The following is a 21,241-nucleotide window of genomic DNA, read 5'->3' as shown; positions in this document are numbered from 1 at the left end:
TTAAACAGGCACCCTTTGACAGCCAACGTACTTCTGTGTGGAGTAGCAAACGATTGAAGTCTTCGTCGTTTTCAATGCAAAGCTGTCCAAACAATCTATCATTGAGTGCATGACTTCTGATTTTGTTAACTGCTGTAATTACGTATTGTAATGAGCGATGCAGACGATCACTAAGGTTTTTTGCAATTAAATGTTGTCGATGAATCACACAATGCACAGCGTATATATTTGGCACCGACTTCTTCAAAAATGAAATAAACCCGCGATAGCGCCCTACCATCGCTGGAGCACCGTCGGTAGCAACTGACATGATATTATTCAGAGGAATTTCTTTTTCTTTAAAAAACTGTTCCAATACATGAAATATCGATTCTCCTTTAGTGTCAGTTATTAATTTTTTAGCAAATAATAATTCTTGGCAAATTTTTTCTTCTTTTATGAATCGAACGTATGCTAAAAGTAAACTTTCATTCCCTGTTAAAGTAGACTCATCGAGTTGTAAAGAGAACTGGGTTGTTTTTAAAAAATTACATAATGAGACTTCTACATCTTGGGCCATTTCATCAATTCGTTGTTGCACTGTATTATTGCTCAAAGGAATTTTCTTAATAATATCAGACGCTGACTTGTGCAGTACAGTACGCAGGACCTCACTAATAACTGGTAGGATCAGTTCACCAATAATATGCGGTTTTCCCGATTTAGCGATAAGTAAAGAAATGTTGTAAGAGGCGCGTAACCCGTCATTATCTTGTTGGGATGTGGCAAACATATCTGTCAACGTTGGTCGTTTTAAAAATTGATCTTTGAGTGCTTGAAAATAAGATAAATCTTTATCTTTTTTATCAGTATGAACTTTTTTCAAATGATCTTCTAATCTTGAAGGTTTCATAGATTCATTGGAAAAAACTTTTTGGCAAATCAGGCACATTGGTAATATTTTGTTTGTAGGTGACTGAATAAAACCATACTTCAAATATTCGATATTATATTGTCTACATTTCTTCTTTGGTTCAGCCATGGTTTTATCTCTGAAAAAAATTTAATTACTGTTATAGTTTCTTAAGTTTTATTTATATGTATATTTAAAATAAAAATATCGCCTCGGATTCACCCGGGGAGTAACTAAAAACCAAGCGTTTCAATTTGTTATAAAGAACTTATGTTTTATGACTTAAACAAAATTACTCGCGTCTGTAATTCACGTCAAATCAAAATATTTTTAGAAATATTTATTAGTAAGAGTTTAAAAAACAAGCATTTCAGGTGTAATAAAAAAATACTTATGTGAAAACCGCAGTCTTATTGAAACAATAATAATATACTTTGTATGTAATCCGTACGCACTGAATACGCACCAAAATTTTTAGTTATTGCACTTGCACTGCATCAAATTGTTAATTACTGCTCGTCACACAATTCGGAAACAGTATAATAGTGATTTACTTCTCACGTATTTATAGTATTGGACAGTGAACTTGACATAACATGCACAGATTGCTGCCGCTGCGCACTGGACTTGTAAGAACCTGCGTAAGTCGAAAGTGCGCACAACTACATACATGCTAACACTCGCTTGTTAAGACCTATCGCTTGTTAAGACCTATCCTATATATATGCTTGTTTTTTAGACCGATTGTAACTTGCATTTTATACATTTCTTCAAAAATAAAGCGAGCCTTACATTATACAACTGTTGGACCAACATGTACTAACGGTTGATATGATTTTTGCGACGATACATGACTGTATGTCTGTATAGTCAAGTGGATAAGTTTGCTTAGAAAATGTTTCAACGCCCCCCTACTGCCCCTGAGGCCAGTAACGCCCCCCCCCAGATCCCTCCAGCGCTCACAGGGGGGCGATAGCGCCCACTTTGGGAAACTGTTTTAGATCAATAATTAAATTTATTTGACTTTAGCAAAATTTATTAAATCCAAAGAAACATTTTTCTCTGTATGTTAAGAATATCTAATAAGAATATTTAATAAGAATATCTCTTTAGAAGATTTTCCTCTTAATTTAAGAGGGTCCTTTTGGCGCCTATTTTAGTAGAATATATTCTAAAGATAAGTGGCATATTCTTGTTGAAAATACAATTTTTTCGGTGTACTATATATATGCTATTTGGAAGGATTAATTTAGATTATATCCATCATATATTTTCAGGACTATTTAAGAAGAAATTTAAAAAATTATATATGCGTTGCATATACAAAATATTCGAGATATAAACTGCCAAATCAAGCAACGCAATATAAAATATGCGAAAAAATATGCTGGATAATCTAAATTAATCCTGAAAATAGCATATAAAGCACCTCAATGATATATTCTGGACCAATTTAGGATGTATTGTAGACGTTTCGAGAGTTATAAGATTTCCTATGGACATCCTGCAAATATATTTAGGACTTTGAAATAGAATCTCCTGAGGATATATCTAGGCTTTAGGTGAGGCGCTCATTTACTATTCCTCAGGACATCCTCAGAATGTACGAGGATTACAAACAGATATCCTCAGGATATCTCCTATATCCGTGCAGAACATCCTTAGGAGATCCAAAAGACATCCGTATGCTGTTTAGGTATATAATGCGTTAGCATATTATATATCCATATATATTATTCTGTGTATATACGCAAATATATACATGTGAACATTTTTTTATAAACCTTATAAATGAAAACAAAAATTAATTTAAATTACATATTAAAGTATATCTTCAATACATCTGAGAACAAAAAATATATATGAAAAATAATAAGAATTTTATATGAACGTAAACATTATATATATGTACGTAATTAATAATCGATATTTAATTATAATTTTGAATAATAAACAAAAATAAACAAAAATAAATATTGAATAATAAACAAAAATAAACATATAAAAATATCAAAATAATAAGAAAATATAACATATTTAAACTGTCTTAAATTCTATGAACATTGTCTTTTATATATTCTATGAATACATATCACACAATATCTTTTATATATTCTATGTACTTCTATATGATATATTGATAATAAAATTTTAATAATATTCTTTGATAATGTCATTGTTCTCTTCTAATGCTTTCTATTTTTCTTCCTGAATATGTCTAAAATATTAATAGAAAACTTAAAATTATACATTTGATTTCAAATCATATCCGTAATTATTATATTCTAATTTAAGATGTTTTATACATTTTTTTTGTCAAAGAATGGGTAATTATTTAGCTTAGGGGAGCCACCTCGGATAACCTTGACCTTGACATATGTTGTCAAGGTCACTGTCCTGAGTAACATTCAAAAGGTTTTAGCCGGCGCTCGTTGTTTATTTAAAAGTTATTAACAAAAGAATTTCACAATTTTAATGCTTTTTATCTCCGAAAATATTGATTTGAAAAAAAAAATTTTAAGCAAAAAATAAAGCCGCTGAAAAACTACAAAAAAGGTTATATCCTTTTTTTTCATAAACCTACTATTTTAGCAGTTGTAAAAAAATAATTATTTTAAATCATCACTTGGAGGATCACTTTAATCATTATTTAGCGGAATTTATTTTCAAAAAGACATTCGATGATGAAAACCGATTAGATGCTTTCTTCCGAATAATGGCTGCTATGTATCCTATCAATGAAAATATAAATAAATTATAAATTACAATAAATAAACATTTATGCTACTTCCTAAACTTATTATTCTTTATTTTAAATACATTTAATACAATTAAAAAATATCACAAATGTATGTGTACACACACACACACACACAAACGCGCGCGGGGGGTGCAAGGGGGGCCTTCGGCCCCCCCTCCCGCAATCACCCCGCCGGTAGGGGACGCATTGCGAAGAGTTGAATCACATGGATATATGCTGTAAGTTATAAAGCGAGGTTCACCTTGCCTACCGGGGGGGTGGTTGCGGGAGTGGGGCCGAAAGGACCCCCTTGCACTCCCCGCGCGTGTGTGTATGTGTGTACACGTACATTTGTGATAATTTTTAATTGTATTAAATTGTATTAAATTCTATATAAATTTAAATTGTATTAAATGTATTTAAAATAATTATTTTTTTATATAACAGCTAAAATAGTAGGTTTATGGAAAAAATGCATATAACCTTTTTTGTAGTTTTTCAGCGGCCTCATTTTTTTCTTAAAATTTTTTTTCTTAAATATTTTCGGAGATAAAAAGCATTAAAATTGTGAAATTCTTTTGTTAATAATTTTTAAATAAACAATGAGCGCCGGCTAAAACCTTTTGAATGTCACTCAGGACAGTGACCTTGACAACATATGTCAAGGTCAAGGTTATCCGAGGTGGCTCCCCTAAGCTAAATAATTACCAAAGTATGTAATAAGAAATTATAATTAAATTCCAAAATTTTATATTCGAATATACAGAATTTTTTCAGCATATTAAACAGAAAAAGTAACATTTGTTTGTTCAGACTTAGCTGTCGACAGACCAATTAAATATAATCTAATTTACACAATAAAAATGAAAGGCTAAAAGACCGTGGCGCAGGTTGTTAGAGCGTAAAAAAATAAAAGTAATAATAAAAGACTAAGTAAGAGACATAATATATTAATAATCAGTTAGATATAAAGAATACATACGTTTCGATCTTTTCAAGATCCTTTTCAATGTTCAAGAAGTCGTTAGAAAATAAACAAAATTAAATTTTAAATAATAAACAGAGCGCGATTAAACAAGGACAAGCGCGATAAGAAACAAATAGACATTGTGTACAATAATAACGCAAAATTTAAAACCGCTAACAATAGATGTGACGAAAGCGCATAGACAGTTAGAAAATTAAGAAACTAATAATGTCTGGCCGTAAGCTAAATTTTCCGAAAGAAGACCAACGCTCACCTCTTCGTCAGAAAAAAGAGGCAATAAAACCGCATACGCGAATATTCTCTCACAACTATGTATTGTGTGACGATCCCCCGATGAAAAACGTCCCAAAAAAATTTTTTTTAAAATTTTTTTTATTTCCAAATAAGTCATGAGTCGTAGGGATAAAATGAAGCTTGGTCAAAAGATTCTTAAAAAATCCAGGAGTCTCTCCAGGTGGAAGATCCAACAAAAGAGTCAGCAGATACAAATTGAATCTCTTAACCGACGAGCGAGGTGGATGCCTATGTAAAAAATATAAAAGTAAGAAAGAAAATAAACTATCAAGAAACAAAGAAACACATGTCAAGCATAAATGTAATAAGAAGCTAGCAATTTCATATCACAAAAAAACCGTTAGCAAAATTGGAAATAATAGATATAAAAGCGAATAATGTACGATGTATTATTCTTTTACGCTCTAACAACCTGCGCCACGGTCTTTTAGCCTTTCATTTTTATTGTGTATTGTTATCATCCGGACTGTATATTGCTTTTGTCTTTGTATTTAATCTAATTTAATATCAAATCAAATAATCTGATTAATCTGTAAGCAATCATGATGTTCCTAATAAAGAAGATGTACGCACTTGTCTCTTTGAATTCTTACAGTTGCTTGAGAAAGCCATTTTGATGTGTATTCTGCAAAGTCATTGTCTGTCAGTTCATTATGTTTTATACGAACAGCTTCTGTAATACACATACATAAGTGTTTTTTAATATAAATTATAAATATTTTCTGATAAAATCTGTGTATATTTTAGACAAATCTTAAAGAGATTTCTAAGTGGACCACACATGAACCAACCAAGTTAATCTAAAATTATATTAAAAAGAACTTACGTATGATCATTTTAGAAAGATTTAAATCTTTAAAACTACGCTTATTTTTTCTTCTTGTCCAGCTTAATTTTTGAGCTAAAGTATCTATCATTACTTTTTTCATAATTTTTTTTTATTGTTGCGCAGGGGAAATCCTCATGGATACCTCCTCTCCCCGGGGAGGGAGAGGAGGTTATGCCGGACTCCTACCGGCTAAAACCCCTGCGGGTGTCCTCCACCGCGGTTTTACGAAAGGGGCCACGGGTACGCCGAAGCATTCTTCCGCGACCCCCTCACCGCCTTACCTTCTGTAGTTACCGGGGGGAAACCTCCATCCCCCCTTCCCGGTACTATCCATGGGGGAAATGCAGGCGGGAGTATTCCCCGCTCCACACCTGCTCCCCTCTTGCTGCAGTCCCTAGTGGCGGGGCTTCTTCCACTGCTGGCTCGCCGTGGCCCCTGGTGGCGGAGCCTCTTCTTGTGCCGTGAGGGAGGGGCGGGAGGTGGGGACACTGCAGGGGGGCCATACCAAAGCTGAGGCTCCCCGGTCCCCGGAACCCCCCTTATCCCTCCGCTCTTCCTATAGGATACTTCTTTTCTTCCTCCTCAGGGTAGGTTCCGCGGTGGGGCCAGAGGCGCTGGCAGCCTCCTTCTCCCCCGCAACACTCTCCTGGGGCCCTGTGCCCGTGGTGGAGGAGGAGGCATCCTTCTCCTCTCTCTCCTCTCCCTTCCGGCCTCCTCCTTCGCCATCATGACGGTCTCGCAGTAGCAAGCTACCGCCCTCCAGGACTCCTCCGTCTCCGTCATGGCCCTGACGACCGCCACCAAGGAGAGGTCCTCACCTATAACCTGGACCAGGGCACGGCGCTGCACCCCCCAGGCCACACACGCCTCGAGGGTGTGCTGCGCCGTGTCCCGGTCCTCCCCACAGTGATGGCACCTCGGGGACATCTCCTTCTCAATGCGGCACAGGTACTGACCGAAACACCCGTGTCCGGTCAGCACCTGCGCCACCCTGAAAGTCATCTGCCCCCAGCCTCTCCTCACTCATTGCGCGAAGACCGGCAAAATCGCCCTCACAACTCTCTGTTCCTCGTAGGCCGTCCCAGACAGTAGTCTCCGCCAGTCCACGAGGACAGAGTCCACCACCTGGCATCTGATGGCATTCTTCGCCGTCGGACCCATCGGTAATCCCCTCTCCCGGAGCTCCCGGACCCGCCAGTACGTCATTGACTGGCCCTGAGCCAGAAGCTCCAGGGGAGGAGCCCCAGCTAACAACGCCGCCGCCGCATACGACACTGTGCGGTATGCACGGGCGGCCCTCAGTACGATGGTGCCCCCCGCAGGAAACCCCTAATCCTCCTGGACCTCGAGGCCGCATCCGCCCAGATCGGAGCCCCATAAAGGGCCACCGAACCGACCGTGCCCACGTACAATTTGCGGACACGGCCGTCCGGCCCCCCAAGGTTAGGCAGCAGCCTCGAAAGTGAGGCTGCCACCCTCCCCATTTTGGGGGCCAGCTGAGCAAAGTGCTCCCCGAACTCCCATCTACCGTCGAGGTGGAGACCCAGATACTTCATCCGTGTCCTCACCTCGACCCTGTGTCCATCTACCGTCAGGGGTAGTCTGGGGGGAGCCCCTCGGGAGCCATCATGAAAGAAGATAGCTTCTGTCTTCCGAGGGGCCACCCCCAGACCCAGGCCTTTGATACCTCCGACCACCACGGCCACCGCAATATTCCCTCTCACGATCGCGTCCTCCCAGTTCCTCCCCCCAGCCACCACAAGAGTATCATCTGCGTAACAGATGACGTGGCAGCCGGGGGAAGGACTCTCCCCAAGACCTCGTCGTACGCGAGATTCCATAACAGGGGCCCCAAGACGGACCCTTGTGGAACCCCGCGAAGGATCTCCCGCCTTCTCAACTCCCCCCCCCCGCGTCACGAAAGACTATCCCTCTACCCACGAAGTAGGCCCGGACCATCCTGACCAGATATCCGGGGACCCCGTGTGCCCGAAGACCCGCGTCCACCTTATCCCACGGGAGGGTATTAAAGGCGTTGATTATGTCCAAGGACACAGCCAACGCCACCCCCCCACCCCGGATCATCCGTTCCGAGCAGTCCCGCAGATCATCGACTGCGTCGATGGTCGACCGGCCCGCCCGGAATCCAAATTGTCGCGCGTTGAGTCCCCCGCTCCCGCTCAGGTGCTCATTGAGCCGCCCCACCACGATTCTCTCCATCAGCTTACCGACCTCATCCAGCAAACAGAGAGGCTGGTAGGCCGATGGCTCCGCGGGGTCCCTTCCTCCCTTAGGGAGGAGGACCAGTTTCGCCTCCTTCCAGGGGGAAGGAAAGACCCCCTCCCTGAGGCATTTCGTAAAGAGATACCTCAGGGGCCCCCCTACTTCGCCCATGGCTAGGGCCCAAACCCTCCCCGGGATGCCGTCCGGACCCGGAGCCTTATTCGTCTTCATTTTCCGGACAGCATCCCTCATCTCATCAGCGGATACCTCCAACTCCTCCTCCCACTCGGGCACCCCTCTCAAGGGGGGAAGGGCACCGCATCCCCGGCTCCCCTAGGGAAGAGGGCCCCAACCACCTCCCCGAGGAAACCAGGGTCCAGGGACTCCGTGGTCGGAGGCGCCCGCGGCCTCAGTTTATTGAGGACCAGCATATATGGGTGGCCCCACGGGTCCTCGTTAAGGGAGGAAATAAGGTCCTCCCAGGCCGCCGCCTTGGACCTCCCAATGGCCGCGCCGAGGGGGCACCGAGCCTCACGGTACTCCCCCCGCGCCCGCTCTATGCTCGCCTCGTCCCTGTTCCTCCGCCTCAGATGCCGTTGGAGTCGGCGTCTGGCATGGACTGAGGCCTCGCGGAGTTTCGCGATTTCCTCGGTCCATCAGTACGCCGACCTTCTCCCGCATCCCCTTCTCACCCTTGGCATCGAGGCATCGCAGGCTCCCCAAAGAGCCTTGCGAAACCTCAACGCCAATTCCTCCACGTCCAGTCCTTCCCAGGATTGGACCTCCTCCCCCCATACCCATAGCGAGGCGTGCACCGAGGCCATCAGGAGGTCTGGGTTAAGCCTCGCGAGGGACCACCTGCGCTCCTCCTCTACAATTGTCCCGGCGAGCGGCCGGCGGGCGGCCAATCCGAGCTCGATATACCTGTGATCAGACAGGGTTTCGAGCTCAGCGGCCACCCTCCAGCCGACCACCATGCGCAAGGCCGCAGGGGAGGCCCATGTCAGATCGACGATGGACTCCCCCTGCGGCCTCACGCATGTGGCCACAGTTCCTTCGTTGAGCAGGGTCAATCCCAGTGACCCCGCCCAATCCAACAGTGTCTCCCCGCGCCGGTCCCCGTACCGGCAACCCCAAACCGCCGATTTGGCGTTAAAGTCACCCATCACAAGGACCGGCCCGGGGAGGCTACTCCTCACTACCCCCTCTATTTCGCCAAGCGCGGCCTCGAATTCGGCCAAGCTCAGCGACGGGGGGGTATACACTCCCACAACGCAGGTAGTCCCCCACCTCACCGCCACGAAACAGACGCCGCTAGCCTCCATCCTGCAGGTGGGTGACTCGCTGTCGCCCCCCCGCACGATGGCCACGCGCGGCCCCCCCCGGGCCCCCGCCCGCAAACCAGGCTGGGTGCCCAGGGGGGACCGCGTACGGTTCCGCCACTACTCCCAACCCACAACCACGCTCCGCCAACGTGTGCATGAAAATCCTGCGCGCGGCGGGCGTGGTTGAGGTTGGCCTGTAAAATGATATGGGACTTACCCCTATCCATCCCGCGCCTTCTGCTCCTCCACCGTGTTCCTCCTCACGGCTCTCTCCCTCGGAGTCCTCTGCTTCTTGGGTGGGTCCTGCGGCGGCTGTTGCTGCTGCACCTCCACCTCCACCTCCATCCTTGTCGGGTCCTCTCCGGGTATATCCGGTTTCGCCGCCACCATCCTCCGTCAAGCGATGGGCGTGGGAGGGACGCGGCCTGTCACCAGGTTGCATCCCGCCCCGCCCATTTTGTGGTCCGCCTTCCTCCCGGCCTCGGAGCACAGCAGGCACCTAACCTATAGCAGGTACGCGACCTGTCTTCCTTTCCACTACACTTAGCGGCAACATGCCCCTCCCTCCAGCATTTGAAGCAGTAGGAGGGGCGTGCCGCCGTCAGGTCCACCCTCACCGTTGACCATCCGACTCTGATACGGCCGGCCTTGGCCAAGTCGTCAGCCGCCGCTATAGGGCAACGGACCCAGGCCAACCTCATCCCATTAGTGGACCTGGTGATGGAGGCCCTTACCTCACTCGGCTGAGCCACACCCCTTGCCACAACGGCCGCCTCGACCTCCTCTACAGTTACGGCCTCGTCCAGATCTCGGACCCGGACAACAGCAGTCGGCCTCGAGATCCTCACCGAAGGGGGGGTCCTCAGCGAAGATCGATCGCATCTCCGCGGCAAGGGCGTCCGCCTTGGACTCCCTTTCTTCTTTGGTGCCACCCGGGATTTCGAGGACATACGCCCCCGTCATCCCACGACGGGTGCGCATGTCCTCGATTCCCAGGCTCTTCAACTTTTCCGCGCCGATGCCCCGTCTGGCCCTACGCATAACGTCCGCGTAGGTCCCCTCAGGGGCTGTGACAGTGATCGCAGCGGTGGAGGGCGCCCTCCGACCCCTTACTGGGTGGAGAGGGTTGCCCCCTTCGCCGCCGCTCCCACTCTGTTCCGGCTTCCCGCCTGCAGGCGCTGGTGGCTGTCGGGAAAGGAGCGGAGCTCTCCCCAGCCCATTTCTCCCTCCCCTCCCCACCACCTTGGCCCATGTTGTTTCAACCGTTCTCCTCTCTGGGTACCTCTCCTTCTCACCCTCTTCTTGAGGTTGCACCTGTTTGTTCCCCGCTGTCCCATCCACTGGTGCAAGGGGAGTTGCCGCTTCCTTCTTCTTTTTCTTCTTCTTTTTCTTCTTCTTTTTCTTCTTCTTCTCCGGCGCCTTCCCAGCGTCCGAGGTCCCCGGCCACTCGGCCATAAGAATAATTTTATTTATATTTTATTTTTAATATACGCAATAAATAGGCTATCTCCCATTTATCCGTTTAATTTCAAATAATCTGTTCCATATTCTGAATCCCAACAAGCGATCCAGATTATTAAACAAATTATTTTAAATTAAATCAGTTTATTAAATTAAACTGACTAAAGGACCGTCTACAATGAAAATAATATCGGTGAAGTAAGGCGTAAGACTAGGAGTAATGCGAAATGGAAAAGAACCATTCGCTTACGCCTTACTCCACCGTCCACTCCACCAATATTACTTCCATCGTAGACGGTCCTTAAAAGAAAAAATAAACTTTTTAAAAAATAAATTTATTAAAATGTGTCTGTGTAATAATACATTTTTGTGTGTGTGTGTGTGTGTGTCTAATAATAAAATAATAATAAGAATAATAATAATATAAAATAAAATATAAAACTTATTGTAAAAAAAATATATATATATAGTTGTGGAGGGGGGTGATGCGCCGCTCCTGGAAGGCTAAGGGGGCGATGCGCCAGGCTGATGGTGGTCGCTCCTGGAACAGAAAAAGACATACATTTGAATAGTTTTTAATAATTTATTTTAGGACTTTTGATGTATTATAAATTGAAAGTTACTTACAATATTTTCCATGGTTCATCTTTATATTGAGCAATACGCTCAATTTATAATTTTACGCAGGTTTGGATTCGCATATCTGTTTATCCTCTCGTCGGCCATTCATATACTCTCGTAAACTCTGAAATTAAACATAATAATTGTGAATGTTTTAAATTTATTACACATCGGCAAAAATATTTTTTACCTTCAACGTTTCCAAGTCATGCCGTAGCATATTCTCATGCTCATATTCGAATTTGTCCGTTTTTTTTCGTAATTCAAGATTTTCATATAATCTGTTTCCAAAACATCGTAATGTAGTGTGATCTTCCTCGTAGATACACGAACTTACATCATATTTTTCAAGTGAGTTTGCACAAAATTTTCGAGATTTGAGATATCTTCAATGAATTTGTGCGGGGTTTTTTCAAGCCGAGCTCTCGATGTCTTATAAACGATTGAAGTTTCAAGATTCTTCTTTGAAAGTTGTTCCCGCTCATTTTGAAGTAATTCTTCATCATCACTAGTCCGAAAATCGAAATCAGGTTCCTTATCAGATGATTCTTCCTTCGCATACAATTTCCTCCATTTCTTTCTCTTCTCTCTTTCCACCTCAATTCTTTCCGCCACAACTGGATCCGTCCAATAATCATCATCATCCGTATCACCATCGATGATAATAACGTCTTCTTCAGCCATTACACGAGACCAGCGAAACACAAGACCAACGAAACACAGAAGAACAACGAAAGAAATGATATTCTAATGTCGCAGACTCCTCTTCATTATATATCTTTTAATATCTTCTGTCTCATTCTAACTAGAGCATCACATCTCATCTACCTCAGCATTTCTCTACATCTTTGGATGCGGAGCGTGTTGAGAAAATTATCAACTATTCTTATTCGTATGGAAGGAAAGAATTAAAATCACAGATGGAATAAAAATAATTATTTATTACACGCATCGTAAAGAATATCATTTACAGCGCATGTTAGTAATTCGCAATCAATTAATGATTCGCTGTTAAAGACATCACTCTCGCGTATCGTTTTTACAGCATCGCATACAGTAGTAATATTGTAACATCGTAATACAGTTTCAAATTGTTTAAATTTTTCATTTACGAGATAGGTATTCTCGCATTAACCAATTGTGCATATGATCGATACAATTTTCAAAATTAAATAAATGTAATAATGTTTATGGTTTCATATACAAAGAATTTTCGCATAATGCGAGTTTTACAATTTTCGATTGATGCATTTCGATCGTTAGATCTCCAATCCTTAATGGGGGAGCAGTCGATTGTAGAAAACAGTCAATGTCTGCTTGCTTCGGCATCAACAAATTCCACATTGAAAAAGGCAACACTATTTGATTGCCTCGATTATCACCGAGAATCAGCTCCACGTACGATACAGCTCCAACGTATATTCCAATATCCAAATATTTATACGACGTCGGGGTTAGAGCGTATCTTCTTCCAAGTATGCGAGTCGCGCGACGCGGCTGAATGCTATATAAATATATAAATAATTAGACCAATATTTTAAAACAGTTTAATAAATAACAAAATGTTTAAAACAATCAAAACTTACGTGTTGCATTTTTGCTTCTTATACGGTGGAGTTTCACCGTTTCGAATCGTAAAAATTCATGTTGATTTCTTCAGTGAACCTCACACGCGCGATTGATGCAATACTGATCGTATTAGAATTATTATTAATTCAAATAGTATCGCAAATTGTGATGTAGAGGGGATTATTGCTGACGCAACATTTTAATTTCCTCTAACATTTTGTCGCGCCGATGTACGGCTGCGGTGACATCATCATCCCCAGAACAGATTTAGCTGAATATAACAAAAATTTTCAAGCGCCGATGTACGGCTGCTCCTGATGCAATCAAATGTACGTGACAAAACGCGAAATTATCAAGGTTAAATTGCGCATCAGAATAAAAATTTAGCCGAATGCGCTAAAATTGAGCGCCGATGTACAGCTGCTCCTGATGCAATCACGTTAGATTTTTCAAATGTACGCGACAAAACGCGAAAAAAATAACCGCCAAGGTTAAAATGCACATCAGCTCTAGACAAAGATTTAGCTGAATGTGTTAAAATCGAGCGCCGATGTACGGCTGCTCCTGATGCAATGAAATGTACGTGACAAAACGCGAAAAAAATAACCGTCAAGGTTAAAATGCGCAACACCCCTAGACAAAGATTTAGCTGAGTGCACTAAACTTCCAAGCGCCGACGTACGGCTGCTCCTGATGCAATCACATTAGATTTTCAAATGTACGTGACAAAACGCGAAAAAAATAACCGTCAAGGTTAAAACGCACATCATCCCTAGACAAAGATTTAGCTGAATGCGCTAAAAGCAAGCGTCGATGTACGGCTGCTCCTGATACAATCATGTTAGATTTTTCAAATGTACGCGACAAAACGCGAAAAAAATAACCGCCAAGGTTAAAATGCACATCAGCCCTAGACAAAGATTTAGCTGAATGTGCTAAAATCGAGCGCCGATGTACGGCTGCTCCTGATGCAATGAAATGTACGTGACAAAACGCGAAAAAAATAACCGTCAAGGTTAAAATGCGCATCACCCCTAGACAAAGATTTAGCTGAGTGCACTAAACTTCCAAGCGCCGACGTACGGCTGCTCCTGATGCAATCACGTTAGATTTTCAAATGTACGTGACAAAACGCGAAAAAAATAACCGTCAAGGTTAAAACGCACATCATCCCTAGACAAAGATTTAGCTGAATGCGCTAAAAGCAAGCGTCGATGTACGGCTGCTCCTGATGCATTCATGTTAGATTTTTCAAATGTACGTGACAAAACGCGAAATTATCAAGGTTAAATTGCACACGCTATACCCAGGAATTTTTTAAGATGAAATCATTCTAGAATGTTCGATGATATGCACGAGACAGTATATAAATCATGATAAAGAGGCACACCCCGCCAGTATTTTCGCTAAAGTATATCCAGAACTACCATTGGGAAGCGCATTTCGCAAGTCTGATAAAATATGGAGGAACACAGTTTGCGAGAGCAATCCACTTTTGTGAATTCATTGGAAAACTACATTGTGTGGGAGCAACGATGCGATACGTGTATCGAGTCGTTGGAAGAGCAAAGTCGGATCAAACGACCACGATTATAATTATCGATCGGAAAACGACAATCGCTGATTGTTCGAATCGCGCGTCTCGAAGGTTTGAAAAATTCGTTACGCGGACGTTTCGTACACGCGAGTGCTGGATGTAGCGCGCGTCAAAATGGACTTGTGTGGCGTGAGATTGATACGGCGTTCGAGAGTCGTATATTGACTGGTGCGGTGATAAACTATAATCACATCAAACCTCGACAATTTCTCGAGGACGCCAAAGACATTGTGTTAGAACATGTGAAGAACACTATGAAAAAACATTATAATGTGAAAGTGAACACTATATTTAACGGTGAATTCGTGTCGGGTGATAAACGCGCAAATAAAAGTATCAATATGAGAACTCTTTCGCACATCCGATTTACGCGAGTGGTACGAACGGTGCGTCATCGAGCCCACCCTAGCGTCGCTGGAAGAGTTTCAGGAACACAGCGGGTGGGCACTGTCGCGAATATTAAACTTAACTGTAAATATAAATAAGTATAATCCTATGCGCGCGGGATGTCACATTAAATTACCGCGGGAGATTATGACGAAAAGAGAGCGGTGATTAACGTGCAATCAAAAGACAATGCGTGTTTCGCGTGGGCAGTGGTCGCCGCCCTATACCCCGCCGAAAGAAAAGCGGAACGGGAATCGTCGTATCCGCATTACGCGACAGTGCTGAATCTCCGGGACATTGAGTTTCCAGTGATTATGAATCAGATTAAGAAATTTGAACTTGTTAACGACGTTTCGATCAATGTGTACAGCATTGAAAACGAAGGCATTGTTCCGATACGGAGCACGTCAACCTGTTGTACGTGGAAGATGGTAACAACGTTGGACATTTCGCGTGGATCAAGAATTTATCCCGGCTCGTGAGCTCGCAACTGAGCAAACACAAGAATCAAAAATATATCTGCGATCGGTAAGTTTAATTTATATAATTTAAATAATTATAAGATATATAACAAATTGTTTAAATCTTAATTAAAAAATTTTTTTCTTTTATAGATGCCTGCATTATTTTAGTTCAGGCGACAAGTTGCAGTCGCATACGGTCGACTGCCGTGAGATGAATGGTTGCGCTATCCGGTTACCGAGCGATAAAGACAAGTGACACTTGAGTTTAAGAACTTTAACCGGAAGGAGCGGCTTCCATTCGTCGTATACGTTGACCTGGAATGCGTTCTGGCCAAAACGGAGGAACAGAAGAACGCGTACCAACATCACCAAGTATTTAGTATAGCCTATTATGTACATTGTTCGTACGACGAATCATTATCGGCGTACCATTCGCGTCGCAGTGCCGATTGTATAGCATGGTTCGTCGTAGACTTTAAAAATATAGCACTGCGTGTAAAAGATATTTTAACAACTAATGTCCCCATGGTAGATTTGACGTCCCAAGAGTGGGAAAAATTCCATAGCGCCACTCAATGTCATATATGTGAAAAATCATTCGTGGAAGACGATACACGCGTACGCGATCATTGCCATCTAACCGGATACAGAGGTCCCGCGCATTCAAATTGTAATTTAAATTATAAAGAATCTTTTTGCATTCCGATAGTTTTTCATAATTTATCCGGTTACGATTCACACTTTATTATCGAGGAAATAGCCACAGCGTTCGAAGGGAAAATCGAGATACTTCCGATAACAAAAGAGAAATATATTTCGTTTACTAAAAATGTCGATCTTAAAAAAGAAAAATCAAAAAATCAAGTAAAACTACGCTTCATTGATTCCTTTAAATTTCTCGCATCGAGTCTCGACAAATTGGCATCATTTTTAGATAAAGATAAACTCAAAATTTTAAAATCGGAATTTCAAAATTTATCAACCGAAAATTTCAATTTATTAACACGGAAAGGCGTCTTTCCGTACGAATACATCGATTCTGTTGACAAGTTGCAAGATACGTATTTACCACCGCGCGAATCAGTTTACAGTTCCTTGACCGGCGAAACTGTATCCGAGACCGATTATGCACATGCCGAGAACACCGGGACGCGATTCTCTATTCGGACGCTAGGCGAATATAGCGACTTGTACCTCAAAATCGATGTCTTATTATTAGCCGATATTTTCGAAAACTTTCGCGATAAATGTATCGAAAGTTACGGACTCGACTCCGCGTATTACTATACTCTCCCCGGATACACGTGGGATGCCATGTTGAAGCATACGAAAATTACGTTTGAGTTGCTTACCAACATCGACATGGTTATGTTCATCGAACGTGATATACGCGGCGGTCTGAGTCAATGTTCCAACAGATACGCTCGTGCTAATAACAAGTACATGGAGTCGCACGACCCATCGAAACCATCGTCATACTTGATGTATTTCGATGTAAATAACTTGTACGGATGGGCAATGTGTCAGCCGTTGCCCTATACCGATTTTCGATGGGTCGATGTCCAATTTTGACGTATCATCGATCGCGCTAGATTCGCCTACAGGCTATATCCTCGAAGTCAATCTCGAGTACCCGCAACATCTTCACGATGCCCACACTGACCTACCATTTTGCCCGACACGCGACAAACCACCCGGCAAACGAGAGCTCAAGCTGCTTGCAACGTTATACGATAAGAAGCGTTACGTCATACACTACCGCAACCTGCAGCAGTATACGCGTCACGGTCTTCGTATAACAAAAGTACATCGATTTTTACAGTTTTCGCAATCTCCCTGGCTTCGAAATTACATAGAACTAAATACACATTTTAGAACATTGGCTAAAAATGATTTCGAAAAAATTTATATAAATTAATGAACAATGCGGTATTTGGCAAAACGATGGAAAATGTGCGGAATCGTGTAGATGTTAGGCTGATAACGCACTGGGACGGGCGGTACGGCGCAGAAGTAATGATTGCAAAGCCAAATTTCCACAGCAGAAGCGTCTTTTCTGAAAATCTAATAGCTGTGGAATTGCGAAATCTCGAGGTAAAATTCTACAAACCAATTTACGTGGGTATGTGCATACTCGACATATCCAAGACGTGTTTGTACGAGTTTCATCACGAGTATATGGCGCCAATGTATCGCGACAAAGGTAAAGTCATGTACACCGACACCGACAGTCTCATATATCACATTGAGTGCGAAGACGTATATGAGAATATGAAGCGCGACGTCAACAGATTCGACACGAGCGATTATGCGGTGGACAATGCGTACAATATACCGCTTGTAAATAAAAAGGTACCGGGTCTAATGAAGGACCAAAACAACAGTGCCATAATGACCGAATTTGTCGGGCTCAGAGCAAAGATGTACGCGTTACGAGTCGATGGGAAAAAGGATACGAAGAAGGTTAAAGGCGTCAAGAGCAACGTTGTCGCGAAAACGATAACGTTTGACGATTATACGCGGTGTTTGCACGAAGAAATTGAAATGACGCGTCAGCAGTCGTGTATACGATCTAAACTACACCAAGCATACACATAGATAATTGAATATAGTTTTGCGTTGATAGTCGCTTAATAGCCGTTCAATAGCTGTGGCTATTGAAAAATGAACGGTTATGGAATGATATTGAACGACTATCGAACAGCTATCGAACGGCTGTCGAACGGAAATGAACGACTGTCGAACGGTTATCGAACGGCTGTCGAACGGAAATGAACGACCGTTGAACGGCTATCGAACGGAAATAAACGATCGTTGAATGGCTATCGAACGGCTGTCGAACGGAAATGAACGACCGTTGAACGGCAATTGAACGACCGTCGAACGACATTGAACGATTGTCGAACGGCTATCGAACGACTGTTGAACGGAAATGATCGACTGTCGAACGGCTATCGAATGACATTGAACGATTATCGAACGACCGTTGAACGGCTATCGAACAGCATTGAACGGCTATCAAGCGACTATCAACGCAAAACTATATTCAATTATCTATTAAATATTTAAAATGTTTTATCGTGTACCGCAATGTAGTAGTACCGAAATGTAATATCTGGCGTTTACGTAAAATGTTTAGGAATGGATAAATCGTTCTACTCTTGGATATATAAAAATTATGTATTGTATACGGAAACATCACACTATCGGTATGAGACTTGTCGATGTCACTCCCGCAATCGTAGATAAACTTTTCAATATGCTTTACGAATCAAATCATACGATAAAAAAAATATGATTCAAAGTAGGTGATTCGGTACGCGTAAGTAAATACAAGATCATCTTTGAAAAAGGTTTTATGCCAAATTGTACGATCGAAATGTTTAAGATTTTCGAGGTGCCGAAAACTAATCCCACGACATTCATACTCGAAGATTCGCGCGGAAATCCCGTTGCTGGAGGATTCCACGAATACGAGTTACAACGCGTTGCTAATCCTGACGTATATCTCGTGGAAAAAATTTTACAGAAAAAGGGTGATGACGTATATATGAAATGGTTTGGAATGGACAAATCATACAATTCTTGGATACATAAAAATAATGTATTGTAAACATTTATTAAAATATAAAATATATAAAATACGTATAAAATATAAAATATAAATATATAAGATAAAATATAAAATATATAAAATATAAAAATATATACATGGTTATGTACAAAATATATATACAATTAATAATAAACAAAATATACATATATTTACATTTGGTATCCTATAATATCCCCACGGTAACGTATCGGTGGTTTCGGGTACGATATACCGCTTATCATCGTACTCAGAGCAATTTTCGTCTCGCAGATCGTGTATGCTTGGTGTAGTTTAGATCGTATACACGACTGCTGACGGGTCATTTCAATTTCTTTGTGCAAACACCGCGTATAATCGTCAAACGTTATCGTTCTCGCGACAACGTTGCTCTTGACGCCTTTAACCTTCTTCGTATCCTTTTTCCCATCGACTCGTAACGCGTACATCTTTGCTCTGAGCCCGACAAATTCGGTCATTATGGCACCGTTGTTTTCGTCCTTCATTAGACCCGGTACCTTTTTATTTACAAGCGGTATATCGTACGCATTGTCCACCGCATAATCGCTCGTGTGGAATCTGTTGACGTCGCGCTTCATATTGTCATATACGTCTTCGCACTCAATGTGATATATGAGACTGTCGGTATCGGTATACATGACTTTACCTTTGTCGCGATACATTGGCGCCATATACTCGTGATGAAACTCGTACAAACACGTCTTGGATATGTCGAGTATGCACATACCCACGTAAATTGGTTTGTAGAATTTTACCTCGAGATTTCGCAATTCCACAGCTATTAGATTTTCAGAAAAGACGCTTCTGCTGTGGAAATTTGGTTTTGCGATCATTACTTCTGCGCCGTACCGCCCGTCCCAGTGCGTTATCAGCCTAACATCTACACGATTCCGCACATTTTCCATCGTTTTGCCAAATACTGCATTGTTCATTAATTTATATAAATTTTTTCGAAATCATTTTTAGCCAATGTTCTAAAATGTGTATTTAGTTCTATGTAATTTCGAAGCCAGGGAGATTGCGAAAACTGTAAAAATCGATGTACTTTTGTTATACGAAGACCGTGACGCGTACACTGCTACAGGTTGCGGTAGTGTATCACGTAACGCTTCTTATTGTATAACGTTGCGAGCAGCTTGAACTCTCGTTTGCCGGGTGGTTTGTCGCGTGTCGGGCAAAACGGTAGGTCAGTGTGCGCATCGTGAAGATGTTGCGGGTACTCGAGATTGACTTCGAGGATATAGCCTGTAGGCGAATCTAGCGCGATCGATGATACGTCAAAATTGGACACGTCATCGACCCATCGAAAATCGGTATAGGGCAACGGCTGACACATTGCCCATCCGTACAAGTTATTTACATCGAAGTACATCAAGAATGACGATGGTTTCGATGGGTCGTGCGACTCCATGTACTTGTTATTAGCACGAGCGTATCTGTTAGAACATTGACTCAGACCGCCGCGTATATCACGTTCGATGAACGTAACCATGTCGATGTTGGTAAGCAACTCAAACGTAATTTTCGTATGCTTCAACATGGCATCCCACGTGTATCCGGGGAGAGTATAGTAATACGCGGAGTCGAGTCCGTAACTTTCGATACATTTATCGCGAAAGTTTTCAAAAATATCGGCTAATATAAGACATCGATTTTGAGGTACAAGTCGCTATATTCGCCTAGCGACCGAATAGAGAATCGCGTCCCGATGTTCTCGGCATGTGCATAATCGGTCTCGGATACAGTTTCGCCGGTCAAGGAACTGTAAAATGATTCGCGCGGTAGTAAATACGTATCTTGCAACTTGTCAACGGAATCGATGTATTCGTACGGAAAGACGCCTTTCCGTGTTAATAAATTGAAATTTTCGGTTGATAAATTTTGAAATTCCGATTTAAAAATTTTGAGTTTATCTTTATCTAAAAATGATGCCAATTTGTCGAGACTCGATGCGAGAAATTTAAAGGAATCAATGAAGCGTAGTTTTACTTGATTTTTTGATTTTTCTTTTTTAAGATCGACATTTTAATAAACGAAATATATTTCTCTTTTGTTATCGGAAGTAACTCGATTTTCCCTTCGAATGCTGTGGCTATTTCCTCGATAATAAAGTGTGAATCGTAACCGGATAAATTATGAAAAACTATCGGAATGCAAAAAGATTCTTTATAATTTAAATTACAATTTGAATGCGCGGGACCTCTGTACCGTCCGGTTAGATGGCAATGATCGCGTACG

The 21,241-nt window shown here is 42.4% G+C and overlaps 2 protein-coding genes and 1 pseudogene across 2 annotated transcripts; all 3 read right to left on the bottom strand.

Moving 5' to 3' along the window:
* On the bottom strand, positions 1-1,021 carry LOC145962411 (protein FAM200C-like). The gene is made up of 2 exons (XM_083083469.1): positions 236-1,021; positions 1-132 (listed from the first exon to the last, which is right to left on the bottom strand). Exons 1-2 carry the CDS (start codon positions 1,019-1,021, stop codon positions 1-3), a joined length of 918 nt encoding a protein of 305 aa, XP_082939595.1.
* Positions 1,022-11,256: 10,235 nt separating this feature from the next.
* Positions 11,257-12,057, bottom strand: LOC145962410 (uncharacterized; annotated as a pseudogene).
* An 8,024-nt stretch (positions 12,058-20,081) lies between these two features.
* Positions 20,082-20,495, bottom strand: LOC145962939 (uncharacterized). The gene has a single exon (XM_083084458.1). The coding sequence runs from the start codon at positions 20,493-20,495 to the stop codon at positions 20,082-20,084; it is 414 nt and encodes a 137-aa protein (XP_082940584.1).
* Between the last annotated feature and the right edge of the window lie 746 nt (positions 20,496-21,241).

This window comes from Camponotus vicinus, unplaced genomic scaffold, assembly GCF_025532165.1.
Source record: "Camponotus vicinus isolate PSW18456_S1 unplaced genomic scaffold, iyCamVici1.0 SCAF_12, whole genome shotgun sequence".
NCBI classification, from domain to species: Eukaryota; Metazoa; Arthropoda; class Insecta; order Hymenoptera; family Formicidae; genus Camponotus; species Camponotus vicinus.
The sequence above is the reverse complement of the archived record's forward strand: the minus strand, read 5'-3'. Positions and strand labels throughout refer to the sequence as shown.

Coding starts and splice junctions, on each gene's coding strand:
- LOC145962939 (XM_083084458.1), bottom strand. CDS start 20,495: ATGGTTACGTTCATCGAACGTGATATACGCGGCGGTCTGAGTCAATGT.
- LOC145962411 (XM_083083469.1), bottom strand. CDS start 1,021: ATGGCTGAACCAAAGAAGAAATGTAGACAATATAATATCGAATATTTG. Junction 133..235: donor TTTCATTTTTGAAGAAGTCG/GTGCCAAATATA, acceptor ACGTAATTACAG/CAGTTAACAAAATCAGAAGT.